The sequence below is a fragment of the Onychostruthus taczanowskii genome, unplaced genomic scaffold (genome assembly GCF_017590055.1).
Source record: "Onychostruthus taczanowskii isolate IOZ18803 unplaced genomic scaffold, ASM1759005v1 scaffold7, whole genome shotgun sequence".
NCBI lineage: Eukaryota > Metazoa > Chordata > Aves > Passeriformes > Passeridae > Onychostruthus > Onychostruthus taczanowskii.
This window is the reverse complement of record NW_024504786.1, coordinates 7,693,974-7,717,527: the sequence shown is the minus strand read 5'-3', so window position 1 is coordinate 7,717,527 and position 23,554 is coordinate 7,693,974. Positions and strand designations below refer to the sequence as shown.

Sequence of the window (23,554 nt, the reverse complement as noted above, 5' to 3'; positions counted from 1 at the left end):
CTTCCTTATTGCCCCGGAAGATGGCAGGAGACGGCTCGAGAGCCTGACACATCTGGGTGTGTGCCAAAGTGGGGGTTCTTCTTTTCCACCTGGGATACAGGATGAGAGAAGGCAGGAGGGCAAAGCCTCCCTGCAGGGACGTTGGGTAAGCAGCCACTGCTATGATGGGAGCCGCACAGAGACCAAAATTCCTGGAGATTTGCCGGGTGCACTCTCCACCGGCATGACTTGCCCCAGGGCACAGCAGGCGAAACCCTGTGTGGTGCAGGCACCTGCGCTGGCAGGGAGTGGGCAGTGATCGGTAATTTAGGAAAGGAGCCGCCCCCTCCTTCCTGGGAATTAGCCTCGATGGGAACAGGTACATGAAAAGGAGGAGGAGCTGCACCTCTTCGGGGTTGTGGTAATAAAGGGGGTAATAAGAAACAAAAGCAAACTCATCCAGCATTAGTTGCCCAAGGAGTGCCTGCTGTAAAAGCTGGGACAGGATGTTCCCAGACTGAGGAGAAGAGGATATCCTTGAAGGGCGCAGGCTGGTCCAGGGGAAGAAGTGAGGCAATGCACACTTTCCCTGGCACAGACTGCCTGCTTGACTGCCCTTCTCCTCCTCCTCAGAGATCAACCATCCTGAGTGCCAGCCTAACCCCAACAGTGCTTTCTAGGCAGCTCCCTGCGCTAATTATTTTGTGGGGACATCAGAGGAGGCGATGCCAGGGCTATTCAAAAGGCAGCAGGCAGGAGCTGACATTGAACCTGCGTGTTAATCATTAATGCTGCACGGGGCACAATAACCGTCACAGCAATCCTGGATACCCAGTTGAAGATTAATTTGCCAGCTACCTTAAATGTGGGAACAGGAGGTGGCAGCCCTGTGTCTGCAGGCACAGCAGGGAACAGGGACAGGAATGGGCTGGGTGCAGGGAAAGGACCCCCCTCAAAGCTGGGAACAAGGGGAGAAGCCAAGCAGAGCCCCTTCCTGGGAGCAGTTTGGGCACCTTAGCATTTATGACTTTTTATTCCTAAATGCTTTTGGCATTTATGACTTTTTATGAGGCAGAGGGTGCTGAAAATTTAGGATCAGTTCCCTGGGCTGGGATGCAAGTGGCCAGGCACAGCACCACTGACTCCCTCCCATGCAGGGAAGGAGATGGGGCCAGCACAGACCATCCTTCTAGTGATGAGATCTCTCCATTCAAGAGGACTGGTGTGTTATCCCAGAGGACTTTGGCTGGAAGGCTCTTCCCTCCATCTGTGGGGCACAGAGGAACCCATGTGCCATGGGAAGGGTCAGCCTAGACCTTGTCTCCCACATACCAGCCCGTCATCAGAGCACAGGGACTTCCTGCTTCCTTGCCACAGAGATCTCAAACAAAAAACTATGATGCATAAAAATAAATACCACCGGAAACTATGCAAAATTCCCCACCCCCCACAAGCTCTGGAAAGGTCAGGTTTCATGCCAATGCTATTTTGCTTTTGTTTAATTATCAGCCAGCTCCTGGGAGGTGGAGCAGCCCGGACAGGTTCTCCTTTGTAGGGCTGCACAAAGCCAGGGAGGCCGGGCTGGGGGGGCTGCAGGGGCTGGGTGAGAACTGCGGCTCGGGCAGCACGTGCTGCAGCTGCTGCCACATGGGGCTGAGCTGTGGCAGCCACTGGGTCGGACCTCAGGGTGGGCAGGCGAGGGGACAGTTGCCTGGCCAGCTCCTGGGACAGCCGGGAATGCTCCAGCACCAGCAGGATGCACCAGGAAGTGAGCGAGACCCCCCCAAAAAGGGCAGGATGATGAGCGACCTGGCTCATCTAACAGGCACCTCGGGGACTTGGGTAATGAACCCTGGCATCACCAGCACCTGAGACCATGAGCTGAGGTTCTCCATCAGCCTCCACGGTTCTCCCCTTCAAGGGGTTAACCTGCTTCTGCTGTCATCCCTCTGTTTCAGGAGGGGAGGCTCCTATAAAGGCAGCACTTTGCACATACTGGTTCCCTGGACACCACACGGCGGGTGTCAGACCTGAGCCCAGAGGGTGTCAGACCTGAGCACACATCGCTCTGCAGGGCTCTGCCCCAGGCACTTGGACACAGCAGGTGGATCCTCCTCTCACCCACGGTGCCTTGGCAGAGGCTTGGTGCCGCAGGGTTTGGCAGGAGGCAGATGTGGAGGCTGCCAGGAGGCGAGAGCCCCTCACCAAGACCCTGTGACTATGTAAAAAACTTCTGCTAAGGGGTAGCCCTGCCAGAAAGTTGTGCTTCATCCTGGGGAGGGGTGTCAGCCCAGCCTGGATGCAGAGATCAGGTAGGGGAACAGGAGGCAGCAGGTCCATGCTGGTGGCTGACACTCTCCCACTACCACTTCATTTCAGTCCTGTGGGCTCTACCCCAGAAATGGGTGCATCCCCAGGCCTCCCTGCCCTATAGGGGCAGACATTTGGAGAGGCCAAGAGAGTGACAAGGCCGTAGTTTTCAGGACACAGCAGCTGGAGGTGCCAGGAGGAAGACGGGGACAAGTCACCAGGCAGTTCGTCAGAGTTTCCATCAGTTGCTGAACTGAAGATAAAAGTGATAAAGCTTGAGGAGGAAACAGCTCATAAACGTGTGCCAGCCCTGCTGGCACTGCATGGCACCACACAGAGGACCTCTGCTGGCACAGGCCTGGGGCCACCCTTAGCTCCTGTGCAGCCCTGGACAGAGAAAGACACCAGAGGACAGGGGTCTGTCCTTTCCAGGCAGGAGCCCAGAGCCAGGGACCCCAGCCCCGTACCCTGCACAGGGCCAGCTATGAAACACACGAGGCTCAACAGCTTTGCAATGTTTACTCTTGAAAAAATAATTCCATTCAGAAAGCGTCAAACCCTGGTGATGCCACACACCCAGCCCTGCCACAGCTGCCACTCCAGAGCCTTGCGGGGGGGACAGGGAGGGATGGAGAACAGCACCCTGTGCGCCTGGCATGGTCTGCGGAGAAGGGGGAGCCTGAAGCCCACCAGCTGAGTCCTGCTGTCACTGAGAGCAGGGAGCCACAGAGCCCTGTTTGGCAGGGGAGGAGAGGGGAACTCTTGTTTAGCCATCCCCTATCCCTAGGACCACCTTCCCCAGCCCCAGGAGGAGCTGGGAAGAAGCCAAGCCTGAGCCCTACCCAGGAAGGGCAAAAGGATGCATTTAGTTTCAAGGGGAAGAGAAACTGAGCCTTGGGAACAGAGGTGCCAAGGAAGGGCAATGGAGAGCCATTTGGAAGTTCTTCCAAAGCAGGGCATGGGAAGCTACTTTTCCTCAGAAAGAAGTGAAGTCCCTTTTCCATCCTCATGAAAGACCTGCCTTACCCTGAGGGCTAGCACAGGGGGTGGCTGGGGGGGCAGGCTGAGCCCCAGACCAGTACTGCAGCCTCAAGAGTGCCACTCTGCACGCTCTTGTTCCCTCCTGCATCCATCCCACCCCACCCTCGCTGCTGGGGCAGGCATGCAAGGGACTGTGAGGGTCAGAGTGCCTGCAGTCATGCTAGAGCTGTGCTGCATCCACACTGGGATCATCCTGGCCAAGAAGGGCTCCCTGGTTCACAAGTTTTCATTCCTGTTCTGGGCAAGGGAGAAAAGCAGGGGACAGAGGGTGGAGCCAGGGGGACAAGAGACAAACCTCCCCTGACTGCACCCGTGCAGGCTGGGGACTGCCAGCTCTCCGTGCTGCTTCCGGTTATCCACCCCTTCCCAGGAGCAATAAATAAATAAGTTAGTGTAGTGTAGACCCCAATGCTCAGTTCACAGTGAGAAAATGAAGGGGAAAGGGCTGAGCAGGAACTCCTTCTGCCAAAGGCAAGCCAGAGCATTGCATCCCTGCCCGAGGTCAGGGGATGGGCAGAGAATGGATCTCCTGCTGCATGGATGAGAGGGGGAGCTGCACTGAGCAAGGGGACCAGGACTGCCCCCCCCGGGGTGCAGGGGCCTTAGTACCAAATGGCTGGGGATGGGAGGGGGCCCTGGGATCCTTCCTAAGGCACGGGACCCCCTCCCTCTGCACGAGGGGTGTACCACAGTGGGAGGGCCAGGCTGCCCATCCCAAACCACCTCACAGCTTCCCTGCCAGCAACTTACCACAGTAAGGGTGGGAATTCAGGAGAAGAAACGCCCTCTGCCTTCAGCAAAAGCAGGGGATACCAGGGCAGGGAGGATGGAGAGGCAGGGTACAGTACCACAGGCAAGGACCATAGTGCAGCATCTCTTGCTCCAGATGACCCTGGCCCACCCAGCCCCTGCAGCCAGGGGATGATGCCCACTGGCTGCTCCCTTCTCACTCTGCAAGGCACTTTCACCCCCTCTCCCACGACCCAGGGGCAGGGCTGCTCCCCACAGAGGAGGTGGGTGAGGACAGTCTGAGCCAGAGCACACAGCCTGGTTCACTTCCACCTACAATCACCCCCAGCTTCCAGAACTGACCGCCCTCATGCTGGCTGTGGGGTGTCCCTCCGTGTCCGCAGCAAGTCCAGCTCCTCTCCAGCATTCCCTTTTCTGTGAGCTGGGCTGCACCAGTGCCTGCAGCCCATGCAGCAAAGCCAGTGTGCAGGAAGATGTCCAACACAGCACAGTCTTCAAGGTGCATCCACTGTGCAGGTAGCAGGAGAGATGCTGGAATATCCCCTCTTCAGCACTGTGTTCACCACGGGGCACAAAGCCAGCAGGCAAGAGTTAATAAATAACACCCAGCTGGCAGGCTGCAGCACTTGCACCATGCTGCCTTCTCAGGACTTCAGGGCCAAAAAGGAGAGCAGAGGTGTTTTCTGAGGCCCCCTCTAGGCTCCAATTGAGCATCTCCTTCCTCCAGCCTTGCCCAGCCAGGGGGCAAAAGGAGCAGCGTTAGTAGAGTGTCTGTGTTAAAAAAACCAAGTTCCTGGGATTGGGGTGGCATATCCTACAGGGAATGACCCTGTCCTGTGCAAGGGAAAGGGAGACCACAACAGGGGGCTGGAGGGAGCCCAACATCTGCTTTTGCAGCCCAAAACAGGAGTCTGTATCCAGTCACCAGCCTCCGAGAGCTGCTGCCAACTCTGTCTCTGCACCGTGGGGGTCTCTGTGCTCCCCCGGTCCCCTCTGCTTCCAGCTGCCAGCCTCACGTCTGCTCTGCTGCTGCTGCCACCGCTGGCACTGCCACCGCCCCCTCCTCCTTGGCAGGGGGCTCCATGTAGATTGGTGTCACTGATGAGGGCTTCTTGGACCTGCAGGGGAGGGGGCTGGATGGAGCAGGCAAAGCTGGTGGGTCCCCTCAGGACCCCAATTTCCAATAGCACTGCCTGGCATGATCTACTTTCCACTGGGACATCCTCCAACCCTGGAAATGTATCCCATTCCCCCTCCCACCACACTGATTACGGAGTGAAGGTGGTGTCCCCCGAGGATTGCGTTGGGACAGAAGTGCATGATGGTGTGTGCCAGGCAGGGGACAGTGCCATAAGGATGGGGCATTACTGAGCCCCTGGTGCCCCGGATACTCACGAGTAGGGGGAGGCAGGGACCCCCACCACAAGGAAGTGGTTTTTCTTGCGGAAGAGCCGCCACAACCCCTTGTGGTTCCCGCGGACGTCCAGGTCCCAGATGTGGAGGCACTAGGATGGTGAGGAGGGAGAAAAAGGCATCAGAGCCTGGGGATGGACACCAGGGCCAAGTATCCCCTGGCATGGGAAGAACCACAACCTCTCCCTCACTGAGACACAGCAGAGTGGGCTGTACCCCAAGACTGGGGAGGCACAGGGCTGTATCCCTCCAGCCACACCAAGAGCTTCAACATCACCCAGGGACAGCAAGAAGCCATTTGGTCAGCTGTGTCAACGCCATGGGAAAACCCAAGAACAACAGCCAGGTGTTTCCTAGTGATTCAGAGACCAGTGCAGGGCTGAGGACAGGCCATGACAGGGCCCTCACCTTGGCAAGTTGAGTCCAGGTGGTGAAATCTGCTTCCTGCTCCATCCTGATGAACATGACATAGACCCTGCCCTCAGTGTCCGGCACGAAGGAGTCCTCACAGGGGTTCTTGCTGTGGTCCAAGACCTCAGCCTCACTGTGGAAATGGAACAAGGAGTGAGAGGGGACCCCATCTTCTCCCTATTCCCACTTCAGGCATGCAAGACATGGCTGGGGCCACCTCCACCCTTCCTTCTGGTTGGTTCACCCAGTGTGTCTTGTGGTCTCTCCACCTTCCAGCAGGCACTCACCCCAGGAGCCGATGAATTTCAGTCTCATAGTTATCCTTCCTCAAGCTGTAGGAGGAGAGAACAGAGATCAGGGCAGAGTCAGATAGTTTGATCCAAATTTAAGACTGCCCCAGTGTAACATTAAAGGCAGCTGGAACCAATAAATGGAGAGCAGGAACTGCCACACATTCTTGAGATGTGGCAGCAAAACCACAACCCTTGAACATGTCCACCTGGAGCACAGGGTAGCCAAACCCAACCTTGCAAAAACCACTGCCAGGACTCCCCAGCAGAGGCCAGTGTACTGATGCAGGAGGTTATGGCCACTCCAGATGGGAGATGACTCCAGCACAAGGAGACAAGGATCAGACCAAGCAACTCTTTCATCAAGGTCTCATTGTGACCAGCACTCACCTCTCCACATTTTTAAGCTGGACATTTGGAACTGTGTTGAATTTGTGCTTCTTGAAATAGGCTTCCTGGGAGAAAGAGAGAGAGTAGGGAAGGAAAACCAGGTTTGATCATGGTCAGCAACACCTGGAGATGACCTCAAGCATCGCCACTACTTGTGGAGGTGTCTGAGTCAGAGCTCAGCACCAGGAAAGGGCCTGGGGGCTGCGGGAGGTCACTCACGTGGAAGTAGCCGTTCATGTTGAGCCCCACGATGCCGAAGTGGTAGGAGCGCGAGATGTCCGGGATGATGCACTCCCGGCCCTTCCGCTGCTCAGGCATCCGCATCCACATGTCCCAGTCCCAGAGCTGGGGAGGAGAAACTGCTACTCACACTCAGCTCTGGGGACAGGCTTTGGTAGTGTGGCCATGCAGGGACCTTTCTGGGTGCCCACACCAGACCCAGCCCTTTGGCCCCAGTGCTGTGGGTGGTTATGTGCCTCCTCAAGTCACTGCCTGCCACAAATCCATTCTGCTTGGGCATCCTTCCCAGTACAAGCACAGGGATAGCCCCTCCAGGAGCTGTACACCCAGGGACTGATGGTGGGCAGAGATGGGGGTGTAGAAGAAAGGGACATTCCAAGGTACTCACCTTCTCAGGGGTTGGCCACTTTGGCTCCAGCTCATCCTTGTACAGGCTCTTCCGGAGCACCCATCCCAGGCCTGGCATGGTTTCCACACGGTACAGGAGTGATGGGTCCTCAGCTGTGTGCTCATAGCCCTGCAACGTTATGGGGAGTGCTCAGCACCCTGAATGCACCCATACCCCACCAAAAAGAGGGAAGCATCAGGCTCCATTGAGTCTCTCATTACGTAAAGAGGGGAACAGCCACTGGGAAGCACATGGCAGGGAGAGGAGGGTGATTTTCAGGAGCAATTCTGAAGAGTCCAGGGCTGGGGAGACAGACCCACTTAGGACGAGAGTGGGGACACACACCCTGCTTTAAAGATGGAACCTGGACCCCAGTCTGACATGGAAACAACACAAGGCAGAAATGGCCCTGCTCCACCACCCTTCCCTGACCCACCTGGTCATTCCAAGCAGAGATGCAGTACAGGCTCTCATCCTCCTCCAGAAGGTGTATTGACTGGCTCAGAAAACTGAGGAAAGAGTTGACCCTAGTCAAACACTCTTCTACCATGCAAACCAAGGCAAACCCTCCTCAAAGAGATGAGCCACCCCCAACTGCTGGAACTGCTTATCCAAATTTTTGGCCTGAGACAGCTGATGCTGGTGGGAGACCAGGAGAGGAGCACCCAAACAAGCTAAGCTGCATCTCACCATGGGGAAAGGACAGCATTCTCTACTGTCCATCAGCCTCTTCTCCTTAAGAAGAAACAGGAGCCTCATTAGACACTGCCCCTGTCCTCTGGCTATGGGGCAGCTCCAACCATGTGAATGGATCAGTATCCCCAAAAAGCCATCTAGGAAGGGATCCCCAACCCTGAAATCACCCTGCACTGATTGCCAGGACAGTGGCCTCAGACTTAGAAGGCAGTGCTCACTTAGGTTTTTGCCTGGGGTCTGCTCAGCCTCAGGTAAGTGAGCTGCAGCTGACAGGGATCTGGCCTCTCCTGAGCATCCAGAGAGCTTCCAGGAACCCCCAACTTTACCTGAAGAAATCAACAGAAATGTCAAGATCTTCCTCCAGAACCACAGCAAATTTAGCATCCTGTAGGGCAAGGAGAAGATCAGAAGGATGGAGATGAACAGGACAGAGCAGAGACACAAGCAGTGTGCTGTGTCTGTGTGGTTCCTTGCCCTGGAGGACTGATCCCAGCTCCTGTGGGACAGGGATCACAAATGTCAGGGGAAGGCTGTGCTGTAGCAGTCTCACTCACCGGGAACAGGTTGAAGGTTGCAGTCAGACTGGCTTTGTAGTGCTACAAGAAAATATAACAATTGCCTGTGTTAGTATCAACCTGGCACAGATCTAGGGTTAAGCCTGCCTCCCTCAAATACTATTCCAGGTCCCTGGAAATAACTGTCCCAGGATTTGAAAGCTCTCTGACCTGGGAAACTCTGGCGTTTTTAATGCTGATGGGAGTGTGCTGTATTCCTGAGAGGCCAAACAGCTCCACGACATCCATCGGCTCCTGCAATGGAAAAGTACAAAGCTCATCGAATGTGTGGGTCATTCTCCCCTCCCCTGCCAGTGTCAGCTCCCCAGGATAACAGGAACATCCCCTGCATGAGGCTGTCTTCTTGGAGATTACTGAGGCTCAATGTAGACCCTGCAGCACAGAACCAAACCATTGTGGCCCTTCAGCCTTCCAGTATCACCATGACTTTGTTAGCCCTTTTTGCAGACACAAAGATGTATGAAAGAATATCTGGGAGGTCCCAATTCCAGCCCCCCACAGATAGTGCAGAAAGCAAACAGGTATAGCCAGGACCACTAATAGCTGCTGAATGGCAAGACCACAATCAACTCAACTTTCTCTCACAGTTGCCAAGAAAAGGACCTTTCTGACCAAGGACAGGGGTCAGAAGTAATCCAAATTTGGGCTGAGATATCTCTGCCCCAAGAAGGAGCCACCAAGGCCTTCTCCATCCCCGTACTGTGCATCCCACCTCCTGGCAACAAAAGAGAGAAGGAGCTCCCATTGTACCAACCCTTCCCCCTTTCCCAGGTATCCACCATGGCAGCTCGAGCATCCAGGCTGCCCCCTCGTAGCTAAGGGATGCTGCTCCAGTTGCCATGGCAATGGATGCTGCTATCTTTAACTGCTCTGATGTGGTGCAGCAAGAGCCTGCATAAACAAGCCAGCTCCCCCAGCCCCACAATGTGGCAGTGGTGGGAGAGACCTGCAAGGAAACAACTGTCTCCATCCCAAGGCAACCAGGCAGTACCTCAGTGGATGCTGCAGAGATGAGGCCTAGCAAGCTCCTGAGATCTATGAATATCCCACATGCCTGCCCCAGAGTACATTCCACTGCCAGAGACATGGCTTTCAGTGGGACCCTCCAGGACTCTACAGGGTTGAGTGAGAGGAAGGCCTTTGCCTATAAAGGGCCAGTTCTCCTCCACCTGGCCCCAGCTTTCATGAACCTCAAGCTTTGAACCTTGGCAAAACACTGTTTTGTGTCTCTTCAGCTCTTACTGAGAATGGAGCTGGACAGGCATGGCTGGACTGGTTTGTTCCTCTCCATGTGAAGCAGCTGGACAGGTGGTGTTACACCCAGAGCAGCTCAAGGGGCTGGCAATGCTCATCAAGTGAGAAAACAGGATGGGGAGAGCCCAGCATGACCACCATGTGCCATTCCTGCACACTAACCCCCTCCTGACAAGGGGATGTCAGTCCTGGGCATTGGGAAAGACCAAGGCAGCTTTATCCACACCCGTATCTTGGCTAACTTTGGCTGACTTGGTGTAGGAGCAGGTGAGGAGTAGCATGACACACAGCAGGAGGAAGGTGACAAGGCTCTCAACTTGCCACCCTCCAAGGACTGGGCCAGCACTGGGCTGGGGGAGCACGGAGCTGGCCACAGAGATCTCTGGCAAAGCTCTCACCTCGTAGTAGCCATCGATGAAGACTGTGATCATCTGTGGATTGACGCCCTGAGCCGACAGCAAGGAACGCAGCATCCTGCGGAGAGACAGAGGGGCCTGAGCGCAGCACAGCCCCAGTGGGCACGGGCCCTTCAGCACAGGGGTGGGGATCCCTTGGGATGGGGCAAAGTGTGCACTAGTAGGGAACAGGACCTGCCTATGCCTTCCCTTCCCCTCCCCAAGGCCTGCCCTTGGTGCTCACACAACCCCAGGAGGAGGCTGGATCCTGCCAGCAGGAGAAGGGAACGGGCCGGGGCCATGCCTGGTCTTGCGGCACAGAGCAGGGGAGCCGTGCCCTCTGGGAGTGCTTACCTGTACAGGTAGTTGGGGCGGTTCCCTGCAATGACAGCTACTGGCACATCAAAGACTTTATTGTCTTTGAGCTGGAAGAGAACAATGTCTGTGAATGGGGGTGGGAGAGGCCATGCAAACCAAAATGATTCTACGTTCTACGTCACTAAGAGCAGGATCCAAGGGGTGGGGACCCACTGTTAAGACAGTAGAGCTGCACAGTCCTACCTCTTGGCTCAGGGCCACACCAACCAACCAGGATGCCCTCAGCACGACTGAAAACCCTACCAGCTTCCCTTCTTCACCTCACCTCTGACCCAGCTCCAAAATCCCAGTTTGCATCCACTCAGAGACCTGTATCAACCCTTCAGCACTGTGCCAAGGACAAGCCAAAAGTCACAACAGCTGTTCTGTCTGTAGATATTCAGGCTGTGCTGCTTACACTGATATCCCTAGAATAGGGTAACTATTCCTGGCAACTCCGAACAAAGGAATTTCCCTGCCCCAGCATGACCTGACCCCGGGTATTCACTCCACCTTTGCTGGGGCTAAGGGCTTGCCCAGGGGCAGTTTGCATCACTCAGCTAGTGCTTAAGGACAGTGCTTTGCATCAGCTGCAAAACACACCTGGTCCAGCACAGCCCTCCCTCCTGGAGCCTTCCTGACCATCTGCCCCTGCACTCACAGGATCAGGGTTGAACTCGATGGGTGTGGGGTCCTTGCAGCTGCAGACGCTGCCGTAACCTTCCACCTTGCTGCAGAACCTCTTGCGGCGCCGGTTCAGCTCCGTGTCGGGCCAGTGGCACTCAGCATCTGGAGGCACCAAGGAGAACAACAGACCTGTCACCCTCACACACTCACCTTGGGTGCTCCAGGCTGAGAAACTACATACAGGCTCTCCCTGGGCTCAGCCAGCAAGCCAGTCCTTGGTAGTGAACAAGCAACACTTTGGATGCCAGATACAACCCCAGGAGCCATTCAGAGACCAACCCCATCTCTGGCCTCTCTGAGCAGCAGCAGGTTGTTCAAGGCCAACAGTCAGAAAACAGACCAGACCAGGTCTGGTTTGGAGATGTGACAACTGGCCATGTTCCCTCTTCTCCATCCTCACCTTTCTCAACAACCATGCCTGGAATTGCCATGGAAGTAGGAAGAAAGGGAGCTGAGTCCATCTTAAAAGTTACCATTATCATCTCAGAAAGCTTTAAAGGACTTTGACTTAAAACCAGGCAGCAGGGAGATGTCTCCCAGAGACACCACAGAGCAGACTGCACTTCTTACCTTCCACGGATGTCAAGTGAACTTCTGTCTTCAGCAGAACAGGGTCACCCCACGTTGAGAGTGCAGGTGACTTGGCATGCTTCTCCCCATACACTTCTCCTGGAGCAAGAACACAGGGTCAGGACTGCCTGGAAGGGCCCAGCCCCATTTGTCAAGGCATACCAGGGGCTGTCAGCCTGAGGGACAGCTTGGCACCTTTTCCTATTGGCCTCTGGCAAATTGCTGAAGGAACACGCTCTGCCTCCATACCCTCCTCACCCCAGGAACGGAGCTGCCACTCTCTGGGACTTGTTCCCTGCTCACAGAGCCTGTTGGGGATGGGCTGGGTTTCTCTTCACCTGGCTTCTCCCAAAGAAAGAAACCACAAAGCCTCTCCCAGCCTGTGCAAGACTCACCCCCCTTCTTCCCCACAAAGGTCCACATGTCTCTCCAGCTCAGGAAAGGTGCAACTTGGCTTCCCAGGCTTTTCAGGACATTCTTGGCTGTCTCCTTGAGGTGAAAGGAGCCTTCATCCTGGAACAAAACACAACCCAGCAGCTGAGGTCTGCCTCTTGACAGGGAAATCTCCCATCCATACCAAAGGGGTACAGGGCCCACTCCTACCCTTGAACTAGCTGAACCAGAAACCTTCAGGGTTTCTGTGCCACTAAAGCTGTCAGTGGCTTCATAATGGCCACAGGCACGTCAGAACAATCATGAACTCCTGTTTCCTTGAGACCAAATTGCTCTCAAGAAGGGCCATGTGTTAAGCAACACTTCACACAGCTAAACACAAAAACCTTGAAGCAGCACAGTGCTGCTTGCACAGCAGCCCAGACCTACCATAGTCCACAGGGCCCCTGTAAAGCCTGGAACTGGGAGATGGAAGGATCCCACCACATCCTTATATTTCCTCACATCCATTCTCCACCTAATCCCTTGCCTATTGCTGTGGGCTCTGACACATCTGTGTTTTGCTCTCCTGCTTTGCTGGGCACAGCAGTACCTACAGCAAGAAGGGAGAGCAAGGGGACAAGGGAGGTGATCCAGACAGGGAGTCACAGCTCCATGGGCATGTGACATTTAGTCCTGGGAATGCTTGGTGACATTTAGGAGACTACTGCCCAGATGAGCTTCAGGACATCCTGACTCAAGACGAATTTTTTTTTTTTTTTTTTTTTTTTTTTTTTTTTAGGGTCACACCTACCTTAATGGTGAAGATTAGGATCCGGCCCCGGGCAACCATGTTGAGGAAAAGTACCATGGCTTCATCTTCGTGGGGGGAGTAGGTGTCAAAGACCCTCTTGGCCATCACATGTCCCTGTTGGTATTCATAGGTCAGATGGATCTTAAATACTACATGGTATGGACACACAGAATTATGGAGATGTGCCCAGGAAGCCTCAGTCCCTGCGCAATACAGGGAGTGGCTTTTCCGGTATGCCAGGGAGTTAGTCCCCAGGCAAGCTCAGCCCTCAGGCCTTCCTGCACAGAGGTCCATGGGAAGCATCACCCAGCCTCACAACTCCTCCCCTGCCTGCTCCCCAAGGACAGCAGGCAGCACAAGGAAACCCTGCAGGGACTCTCTGGATGACCATGCCATGCTCTGCAAACTGCAGACAAAAAGCATTCAGAGCCTTCCCTCCTGGCTGCCCCTGGCCTCAGAGAGCCAGCAGTTCAAGAGCAAGGACAGACTGCCCAGTATAGAAAGACACGGGGATGTTTTACCGTGGCCTGATTTAAGACGATGACATGGATCCCTCTTCCCTGCTCCCGAGCCTCATCTTCCAGGACCTGCAAGTGGATACATGAGAATCACATGTCACGACCTCTTCTTATTCCCTGCCCATTCTGTGCAGCAGAGCCCCCAGACAAGAGGCAAATCTCTGGCTTTGCTGACTGCAGTGACGGGTGCCAGAGCAGAAGTCCTGGAAGCAGAATTTCTTGCCAGTCACTGAAGTGCTCTCACCACTGTTGTTTGTGGCTTCACCCGTCCAGCTCTGCCACCCTCTGCTCACAGGACAGCCAGCACCTGTCACTCACCGTGGTCCCATCCACAGCCACATAGACCTTTGACCGGCTGGAGTACACCTCAACATCCAGGACCTTCTTGTTGTTGACAGGATGCCTGGGGACCTCCACATTCAGCATCTCGTCATCTACAGCAGAGAAATTCCCAGTTTCAACCAGTCAAGGCACCTCTAGCTTGTCCCTGCTCTGTGCTAACCCATCCAGAAGGGTGTGCCCAGCAGGCAACCCAGGCCAAGGAGTCATGGGTCGGAATTTACAGGGATGGTAGGTAAGGGGAAATACCAAATGACAACAGCTCTGACCCCACAGAAACCTCTGCAGCCAAATGTGCTAAAGCCTTCAGTACACAGACCAGGATGGGAGCAGCATTTTCTATCAATTTTTGTTAAACCCACATGCACAGACCTGTTTTTTGTGATGTAGCTGGTCACAAGTTAGTCCTGACTTAAAGAAACCCTTAGCTTCCTTGCTTTCAAAGCACAACAGGATACTGCCCCTCACCATAGTCCTGTGCAGACTCCTCTTCCTCCTCATAAGCAGCTCTCCTGGTGTCCAAGATCAGCTTGATGTTCACAATTACAGTCACAAGCAGGAAGAGGACAGCACCTGTCTGCAATGCAAGATGTTTTGTGTTAGAAATTTTTAAGTAACAACCCCAAAACCAGCCCGCCTTGGCAGGGGCTGCAGGGCATCCCAAGGAGATCCTGCAGAGGATCACAAGCATCTGACATTTCCCCTGATTTTTTCTGAGGAAAGCAAAGACAAAGAACTACAGGTGACTGAGTTTCATGATGAAATGCATTCATCATCTAGGGAGCACTGACTCCTTGATATGTGAGAATTAACCCACTTCCAGTGTATCCCTGCTTCCAGATCTGTGAGCAGATTCCTGCTAAATTATTGCATCAAGGTTGAGGGTCCCTGCAGGCGAAGAGTTTGGTAATTCAGAGTTACAGCTCCCAGGGTAACCTTAACTTCTGCCTCTGCTGCAGCATCACTACTCTCATCCATCCCTATGGAACCAGAGGATGCACTCAGGGGAGAGGAGACCCTGTGCAGCTGAATCAAACAAAGGGAAGAAGCTGAGGTCTGATTTCAGGAAACTGCACTGTACCACAGGCTGCAGAGACCAGCCTGCAGCCTTACTGTCTGCAGCAAACTTCAATTGCAACCCTTGTGGATGCTGACACAGAGGGCTTGGGAAGGTCCAAGGGCTCTGGAACAGACCCTTGATTCCCTGAGGTCATTAATGGGGCTGGGATCACACACTGGCCTTGGTGAGAGGCACTAAAAGGATTTCTGCCCTATCTGTCCAGCTACTGCCTCAAAGCTCCGTGTTCCTGCTATCCCTGCCAAGCAGGTCCAAGGAGTAACTGAGGAAAATGGAAAACCAGCAATAAGACAACACGATGGTATAAATGTCACTATGGCATTTTGGCTTGTTAATTTGCTGTTGACTCAGGACTATGAACACCTTTTGGGATCTGTGAACAGAAAGCTTTTAATTAAGCATGAACAGAGCTGTGAGCTCACGGAGAGGCAGCGAGGCCACCTCACCAACCTGCCCAGACCTTCTGCCCTCAGCAGGAGGGAATAGCCCTGGTGACCAGAGCAAATAAGGCAATAAGGAATAAGAATTAAGCAAAACCAGCAGCCAGGTCTAGCAGAGCTGGCTTGGTCAAAGCTAACTAATGAATGCTTGGCTGCTGCAGACCTGGCTATTCCATACATTTAGCTCTGGTCTAACTATTTTAAGCCAAATTTTCATCTATGTTTTAAGCAGTGCCACAAAGTACAGAGATGTGTGCAGGCTCTAGCCCGTTGCACCAGCATAGTGAGCAATGCCTGCCTGAATGACCAGACCCATTCCCAAGCCTTCAATGCCCTATCAGACACAGAACTGAGCAGTCTTCTTGCCCAGAGAGCCCTCATGAGCCTTTGTCCTCCCAGGCACATGCAAAACCCTCCCCTGCTCCCTCCCACAGCAACCAACTGCCAGATCTCATGAGCTCCTCTCAGGAAAGGCTCCTTTTCTGTGTTTTGCTGCCATGGGCCCAAACCTTCCTGTCCTTACAACCCCAGACTGCCCCCAGGGCGCCGTCTCCACCAAGGATTAGCTGTTTTACAGCACAAGCAACCAAGCCTGAGGCTTTCCCAGACACCAGCTGCATCTGGGGCATGAGATCCTATTACCAAGCCCTATTTTCTCTGTCCACCTGTTGTGCCTTATACCAGGCTTGGTTTGCAAATCAAACAGCCAAAGGCTGAGCCCTGCAGCAATCAGCATGGGTCCAGAGCCAGGTTTCAAGTTGAAAGCTTCCCAAGGCCACCTGGATAATTGTATCTCCTCCCACAGCCAGGTCTCAACAGGTCTGCTGGCAGCTGAAAGGAGCTGCTACACATGGCAGACCCTTCCACACACAGGCACTTGGAGGCAGCTTCTTAGGAAACAAGTTATGCTTCCTCAGCATGTCAGGTCACCCAGACTGCCAGCAGACGCACTTCCACCCATGCAGCTGCTCCATAAACTTGTAAATCCTGTAGATTATCCTCCCTAATCTGCTGCAGGGCCGCAGGTGACTCACCTGGCACAGCTTCCGCAGCGCGCGCTGGTTCATCAGCTTGTACTTCCAGGCCAGGTACCAGCTCCGCTTCTTGTGGGGCTTCACAGCCGGGTTGGGATTCCACTCGTCCATGGTCCCGGGGGCTGGCACGGGGGCAGCCGTGAGGGGCAGGGGTCAGGATGTGTGCTGCTCTCCTCTCATGTCCATCGGGGCTCCCTGCCGGGATGGATGCAGGGTGAGGGAGCTGCCTTCAAACTCTCTCCCCAGCAAAGACAGAGCCAGGCACAGGCAGCGGCTGTGGACTGCACTGAGGTGCTAAGAGCAAAAGCCCTTTGGAGCCTCCCTGCCTGCCAGAACTCCTGCTGGGGGCAGTGCGGGAGGCCAGGCTTTGCTGCAGGGTGAGGGGAAGCCCCTGAACTCATCGGCCAGTGGCTGCCTCTGCTCCGGGCCAAACACTCAGCAAGGCTGCTGCAGTGCCAGGGGCTCACTCCCACGCTCTGGGAAAGACAAGCAGCCCAAAGACACAAGCAGCCAATAGATCCATCAGTTGTTATGGAATGGGCCTCACTGGCCATAAGTGCCAGCGCGGTCCCTGGTGGAGAGACACCCTCCACACCAACAGCCCCATGCCCGCTATCGGGGTGCAGCCAGCCGGACACGGGAGCAGCACCGGCCCAGCGCCCTAGTGGAGCTTCCCGCACCCCCGGGCAGCGGGGCTGTGCCAGCGGGAGGCCGGGCGCGCCGCGGGGAGCGAACCGCTGGGCCTGGGCGGGATGTGGAGCCCCGGCAGGGCCAGGGACCCGTCTGGAGCACAGCGCGCCCCAGCAAGGCCAGGCGGGGCGGGGAGAGGAGCGCTCAGGGGCCCACAGGCACTCGGGGGGCGGAGGTGGCGAAGGGCACCCAGGCGCTCCGGGAGAGCCGGGTGTCTGAGGGCGGCAGCGAGCGGCGGCGCGGTGAGGGGGACCCAGGCGCTTCGGGACGGCGGGGAGGCCGGGAAGGGCCGGAAGGCGTGTGCCGGCCGCGCTACTCACGGGGGGGCTGAGGCGGGGCCGGGCTGGGCTGGGCTGCGCCGCCCGCGACACCCGCGCCGGCCCGCGGTGCCCACCCGCCGCTCGCCGAACGCCTCCGGACGCTCCGCCTCGAGCTGGTGAGTGCCGCGGTACCGGGAGCGCTGCCGGCCGCCCCCCGGTAACTGACCGTCCCAACCCGCGGGCACCGCAGCCACCTCGGGCAGCCGCTTGCCACCCCCGGTGACAGTCCCCAAGAGTGCCCGCGCTCTGCCTGCGTTTTGGGGAGCCCCCCTTGCTCCTCCGTGTACCCAGCTCATACCCCTTCCCCGGCCGCTCTCCGCCCCCGGCCCACCCAGCATCCACCCCCGGGGTCCCCCTCGGCCGCCTCCGTCCTGGCCCCTCGCAGCCCCAGGCGCCGGCTCCGTCTGGGATCGCGGTGTCCGGGATCAGAATTTAGGGCTGGCACCTTCGCCAAGGGCATGGTGGTGGATCTTGTCTCCCCCGGGTGTGACCCCCAGGGTGACAAGGCACTGGGAGCTTTCCCGGGGTTGGTTCCTGCGGGGGCTTCTCGGGTGGCTCGTAAGGGCTGTGCTGCAGCCTCTGCCGGGGACGGGGCAGTGCCCGTGGCAGCTTCCTCGCCTCCCTCTTTCGTGGAGCGAGCAAAGAGCGGCGATGCCTGCGCCTCCGGGAAACGTGGCGAGGTTGGGCAATGGGTTCAAGTGCAGCTGGGGGAAGGGACTCTCCCACGCATGAACATGCCGAGCGGGTGGGAATGAGCATTGTTTCCATAGGGGAACAGGCTAAATACGCCCGCATCTCCCTGCGTGCCCCCGGGGGGCTGCAGCACCACCCAGCCGGAGCCCTCCGCTTTGGCTGATTCAATATTCCCGTCGGTGCAGGAGCTTTCATCCTCCCTCTGCCTTCATCCTCCCTCCGCAGCGGCTTGCAGGCTGCACCCTGACCGGAGGAGAAAGGTCTCTGGGGCAGCCCGGTGTTTGCCCTGCCCGGGTGCAAGCAGCCTCAGCCTGTGGCCAGCAAGGCCTGCCCTGGGCCGGGCATTATTCACCTTGGCTCAGAAAGGCATTTCCTTGCCCTGCCCTGGCTCTTCTTGCTGGCCTGTGAGGAAGTGGGGACAATTTACACCTAGGTCAGCAGCTTGGGATTGGAGCCCAGGTGCAAAAACCCAGCACGGGGCTCTTCTCCTCGCCCCATCCCCATGAACAGGGACCAGAATTCCTCCCTCCCCCCCCCGCCCCGAGCAGCAGGAAACCAGCAAACCCGATGCTCAGAGGATAAGCTGGCCTGGGAGTGGGCGGTGGGAGGAGAATTTAGCAAATTCCCACTCTCGCCTCCTGATCTGAGGAGAAAGATTTATCCCTAGGGCTAGATATCTTGAAAGGAGAAGGCGCCTGAGGTTTGTTTTGTGCTGGGGAGGGGAGCAGGGCTGTGCCTGCCCATGGAGAGCGTGAGGAGGAGTGTGACAGTCCCCTGTACAGCTGTCCTTGGTGCGAGGTCGTGCAGTGAACTTCAGTGCATCTGGAGGAGTACAGAGAGCAGCCTGTGCTGGGTTTCCTCCCACAATAACCATGTCTTGCTGGAGAGGGGGTTTCTTGGAGTGCAGGGGGGAGGTCAGGCTGGTGTGAACTAGCAGCAAATTGATGGCTAACTCCTTCCAGCAAGCAGTATGGAAAGCAGGGAGTGTTATCCCACCCTCTGCTTTTGGGTTGGCTCCCCGGGCATCTCTGACAGCTGCAGTTCTGCACGAGGCAGAGAAAAATGGGGAACCCCCCACCAGGGGTTTCCAGCTCTCCTCCTCCTCCGTCGTCTCCCTGCCAAGGCCAGATGCTTTAGCAGTGCGTGCAGAAAAGTCCATTGTAGGCAGTTTTTTAAATAACTTGCCTAGAAAGGAAATTTCTCTACTTGGAAGCTGGCTCCTGCCCCAATCCGGGCACATCCCTGCTATTTTTTATTTAAACCCAGCTTGAGGAGCATGAGGAGGGGGTGGGAGGGCTGGTGTCGGGTCTTTACAAATCTTTGACCCTTTTTTTTCTGTCGTCTGGAGTGAGAGGTGTCACGTGCTGAAATCCTGCCTGGAGTTTTCCCAGGCTCCTTCCTGGGATGCTGCTATGGCTGCTCTGGCTGTGGGACCGGAGACAGGGGTCTCAGGAGACTGTGGGGTCACCCGTGGGCGGGCAAGTGACTCCTGGGGTACCGGATGCTGAGGATCAGGCGCTGTGCTTAAAAATGATCCCTGGGGAGCACATGGATTTCTGTCCCTGCTTGCTGATGCTGGGCACAAGATGTGTTTGTGAAGGAGTCCATGGGCATCTGCAGGCTGCCTGTACGTGCCCTGCAGTGGGTTTTCTCCCTTTCCCCCCATCGTGGCCTTATTTCCTTTCCTGGCAAAATATTTGCGTCCTGTGTAGGGGAAATCCAGTGGCTTTTGGCGGCCAGTATCATACAGACAGGAATGTCTTGGCACACGGGGCTTTCCATTAGGAAAACAGATGTTTCTGCAGCAACTGAGGTTTGCAAAGAGCTTCCCCAGTCTCGGAGGGGCAGGAGTCAGTGAGGCAAATGGTCTGATCAGCAGTGCCTGTCCTCCTTGTCCTCCCATTTTGGGAGTGATTTGGGTCTCCAGATCCTGCCATGTAACATTGTCACCAGGCTTGGTTCAGACCCTAGAAGGTGAGAAGTAAAGGCATGAAGGGACCAGCCTGAGGAAGTGCTGGTGGTCCAGCCAGTCCAGACAGTTGCACTGAGCAATGTCTGATCGTCTTGCCCTGCCAGCAGCCTCCCAGGTCTTGGAGGATGCTCTGGGATCAGATCTGCATCCAATACCTCCAGTTCCTTGCTTACTCCTTATTCCCATAGAATATAGCAACAGAAGTGCCCTGGATTTAGTTCCCTGAGGAGGTTGGTGGCTGGTGGGGGCCATAAGTTGTTGGTCACCAATGGCCATGTCCCCAGGTCTTGGACAGGACCCCCTGGGATGGTTCCCTGCAGGATGTTCTCCCATATAATGCTTTTCATCAAGCAGCTTAGGAGACCTGTGGCCACCACAGTGCCACCTCTGCTGGGCTGGGACATGAGTCCCCTGGGTCACCTCAACCCCCCTGTGCTCTGTCTCCCCCCCAGGCCTACCTGCGAGCGGTGGACGTGAAGATCCTGCAGCAGCTGGTGGTGGTGAACGAGGGCATCGAGGCGGTCAAGTGGCTGCTGGAGGAGCGGAGCACCCTGACCAGCCGCTGCAGCAGCCTGGCCAGCAGCCAGTACAGCCTGGTGGAGAGCCAGGAGGCCTCACGGAGGGGCAGCTGGGACAGCCTGCAGGACCCCAACGACAGGCTGGACAGCATCTCCGTGGGCAGCTACCTGGACACCTTGGCTGATGACATGGATGAATACTCCCACAACGCTGCTGAAAGCGCCGCTGCAGCCACATCGGGCAGAGCCCCGGCCAGGGCAGAGCAGGATTGGGTCAGGATCGACCTCGAGAGGGGTCTTGCAAAGCAAGAGAAGGACACAGAGGAGCACGAGTGGCCCCACGTGGACCTCTCCCCACCTGGGTTGCCCCAGGATCACCGGTTTGCTGAGGAGCCCCAGGTGGCCAATGGGTATTTGGGCCAGCAGTCCCCCTCTCTGGAACCAGACAGAGACACCAAATCACCACCAGGGGCCAGGGAGAAGCTGGGGAAGGGAAATCCAGATGGGAAGGCTTGGAAAGCTGAGGCTGACCTTGAGAACTGCAAACTCAACAGCAAACTGCACCTGGAGTACGATGCCCACTGGCGCTGGCTCCAGTCACAGGATGATGTGACATTCTTATAGCCCGTGGCTTTGCCTTCCCAGCCCAGCTCTCCCAGCTGCCCACTCTGCTTCACTTCTCTGTGCTTGGGAGAGTTGGGGTGGCTGAAAAGGGGGGCCAGGCTGGCTTGGTGGGTTGCACTGTTCCTCTGATGGCCCAAACAGCATTTGGTGATGCAGCCATAAGGGACTGGGTGCCTGCCCTGCAGCGCATTTCGGGGAGAGGAGGGGTGAAGTGGGTCCTGGTAGATTTAATCCTTTGCTCTAGGGTGTTGCTTGCAGGTGGCTGGATGCCCCTCTGTTGTCCTTGGTGGTGGTGGGGAAACCTGGAACAGTGGTGTTCCTGGGATCTCTCCCTCTAATCTTCAGCTTCGTTTGTGCAAAAAACTGGAGACCCTTCCCCCAAAATGACTACCCTGGGAGGACAGGAGACACTGCCATGCAGCCACAGCTTGGTGGCACCAGCATGCTCAGTGTGGGGCAGGACCATCAGCAGGGCATCCCTGTTGGATCTGCTCATTTCCATCATTGTCTTCAAGGCCAGTGTCCATCCAGGGCAGAGCAGACCTGGGGTTTGGCCCCAGCAAGAGGTGGATGCAAAAACACCCTTCCCTGCCTGGTTTAGATGCCTCTGTGAAGGCAGTCAGAGGTGGGGCTGGGGAGCCTCTGTCCGTGCTCTGCAGAGGAAGGATGATGGTGCAGGCTTCCCCATGTGATGACATGAGAACAACAAAGCACTGGGTGGGAAATGGAAATCCAATTCTCCCAGTTTGTTCCTGGGCTGTCTTCCACCTTGGGAGCAGTCCTGCAGGATCCCTGGGATGTGGCAGCACACGGGCAGCCTGGCAGAGCCTGCGGGGCTCAGACTCAGAGAGGCTCCTGCTCTCCCCTGACACGGTGTGGTGGTGGGGAAGGCTGGGTTTCTCTGTCTGTGGGATGAATGGTGCCAGGTCTCTGCCTTCTACCAGCAACCAGAAGCATGAGGCTGCTCTGTCAGGGTGGATTTGCAGTGACTCTGCCCTGGAGACATCTCTCTCTTCTTAGCCTTGGCTTCTGCCTGTGCCTTTAGCTGTCCCCACCATGCCTCCCAGCACGCCCCTCGCTGGCTTGTAGAGCATGGCTTGCAGCTGGAGCTGTGTGAGAGCTTGGGCAGGATCTTCTGCCTTCACCAGATGATGCAGGAAAGGACCTGAGCATCCTGATTCAAGGAGCCAAGCTCTTCCACATTTGCAGATAAGCCTGGAGTGTCCTGACTTCAGAACCCATGGGTACGTCTGTCCCCAGCCAAGTGCTGTGACAGCTTTGCTCTCACCATCATGCTGTTGTTCCCTTTCCTGCGTGGGTCACAGCTTGGATCTGTCCGTGCTGGGATGGCAGGAGTGAGGACATTGTCTCAGAATGTCAGTGGGAAGCTAAGAGAGAGGGAGGTGACTGGCTGTGACTTTGCAGATGAGAGCTGTGAGCTGGCTGTGGTTAGGAAGGTGGTAGGGTGCACAACAGGTTCGGCTTGGTGTCTCTGAAGCAGCACCTTCAGTGGAAATTACCCTCTGTTCTGAGAGCCCCAAGCACCCTCCCTTCCCCTGCAGATCATCAGAACCTCCCTGGATGGATGTGGAGAGCAGGACAATACCCAAAATTCTCAGAGATGGTACCTGCTGAGGACCTGGGTGAATCCCAGCAAACTGGGAATGGGTTCCCTTATGCAATAAGCATCCATCTGCCTGCCCTGGAGCAGCTGTGCTTGCCTTGCCATTGCCTGTGAGTAGCTTGTGGCTCCCTGCTGACACTGAGCCACCATGTCCCCAAGGCTGGCTGTCCCCTGCTTTCCTGCTAACCCTGCATGCAATGAATCTGCTGAGGGTCCCTGGGGGAGACAGGGTAAGTCCTTTGGCACTGTTAAAATAATTCTCAGCAAAAAATAGCTGGCTTAATAAATGTTTGTGATTCTCCCAGGCCACGCTGTCGGTGCTTTGCTGAGCTCACTGGTGTTTCTAGGGAAAGGGGAGAGGCTGTGGGGTGGAATGCCCTGGAGCCTCTGGCAGCCCTGCAGAAGGGCAGGTTTAGCCCCAGCCCTGAAACAGGCACAGTCCAAGTGTCTGGGCATCTGTCCCTTCTCACATCAGTGATAAAAGTCACTTTTCCTGAAGCAGCTGGGTACCAGGGCACATCTGCTGGGAGCAAGGGTGACTGTATTGATCTTGGCTGGACTATGTGTCAAACAGCACCTTCATGCTTCCGGCCCCATATTTCCAAGGAAGATCATTTTAGGTGTTTGCCAGCTCTGTTAGCTGTGCTGGAGTCTTTGCCTCCTGTGTTCTGCAGTGGCAGCTTTGGCTCCCATGGCTTCCTCCACCCAGGAGGTGCAGCGTGGATCTGGGTGTAGAGCAGAGACTTCTCCAGCCCAGCTGGGGTGGGAGCAG

At 56.1% G+C, this 23,554-nt stretch overlaps 2 protein-coding genes across 2 annotated transcripts; one reads left to right on the top strand and one right to left on the bottom strand.

Annotated features, from left to right (window-relative positions):
• Window positions 1-2,789: 2,789 nt before the first annotated feature.
• POMGNT1 (protein O-linked mannose N-acetylglucosaminyltransferase 1 (beta 1,2-)) lies at window positions 2,790-17,392 on the bottom strand. The gene is made up of 22 exons (XM_041421489.1): window positions 17,352-17,392; window positions 16,342-16,536; window positions 14,258-14,366; window positions 13,769-13,884; window positions 13,454-13,519; window positions 12,933-13,046; window positions 12,142-12,259; window positions 11,747-11,845; window positions 11,151-11,278; window positions 10,487-10,557; window positions 10,136-10,211; window positions 8,634-8,717; window positions 8,463-8,504; window positions 8,235-8,293; window positions 7,649-7,721; window positions 7,213-7,341; window positions 6,804-6,929; window positions 6,585-6,649; window positions 6,192-6,236; window positions 5,902-6,037; window positions 5,476-5,585; window positions 2,790-5,198 (listed from the first exon to the last, which is right to left on the bottom strand). Exons 2-22 carry the CDS (start codon window positions 16,450-16,452, stop codon window positions 5,093-5,095), a joined length of 1,983 nt encoding a protein of 660 aa, XP_041277423.1. The 5' UTR covers window positions 16,453-16,536; window positions 17,352-17,392; the 3' UTR covers window positions 2,790-5,092.
• Window positions 16,451-23,089, top strand: LURAP1 (leucine rich adaptor protein 1). The gene is made up of 4 exons (XM_041421672.1): window positions 16,451-16,493; window positions 16,968-17,273; window positions 17,364-17,467; window positions 20,469-23,089. The coding sequence occupies exons 1-4, from the start codon at window positions 16,451-16,453 to the stop codon at window positions 21,156-21,158; spliced, it is 1,143 nt and encodes a 380-aa protein (XP_041277606.1). The 3' UTR covers window positions 21,159-23,089.
• The last annotated feature ends 465 nt before the right edge of the window (window positions 23,090-23,554 follow it).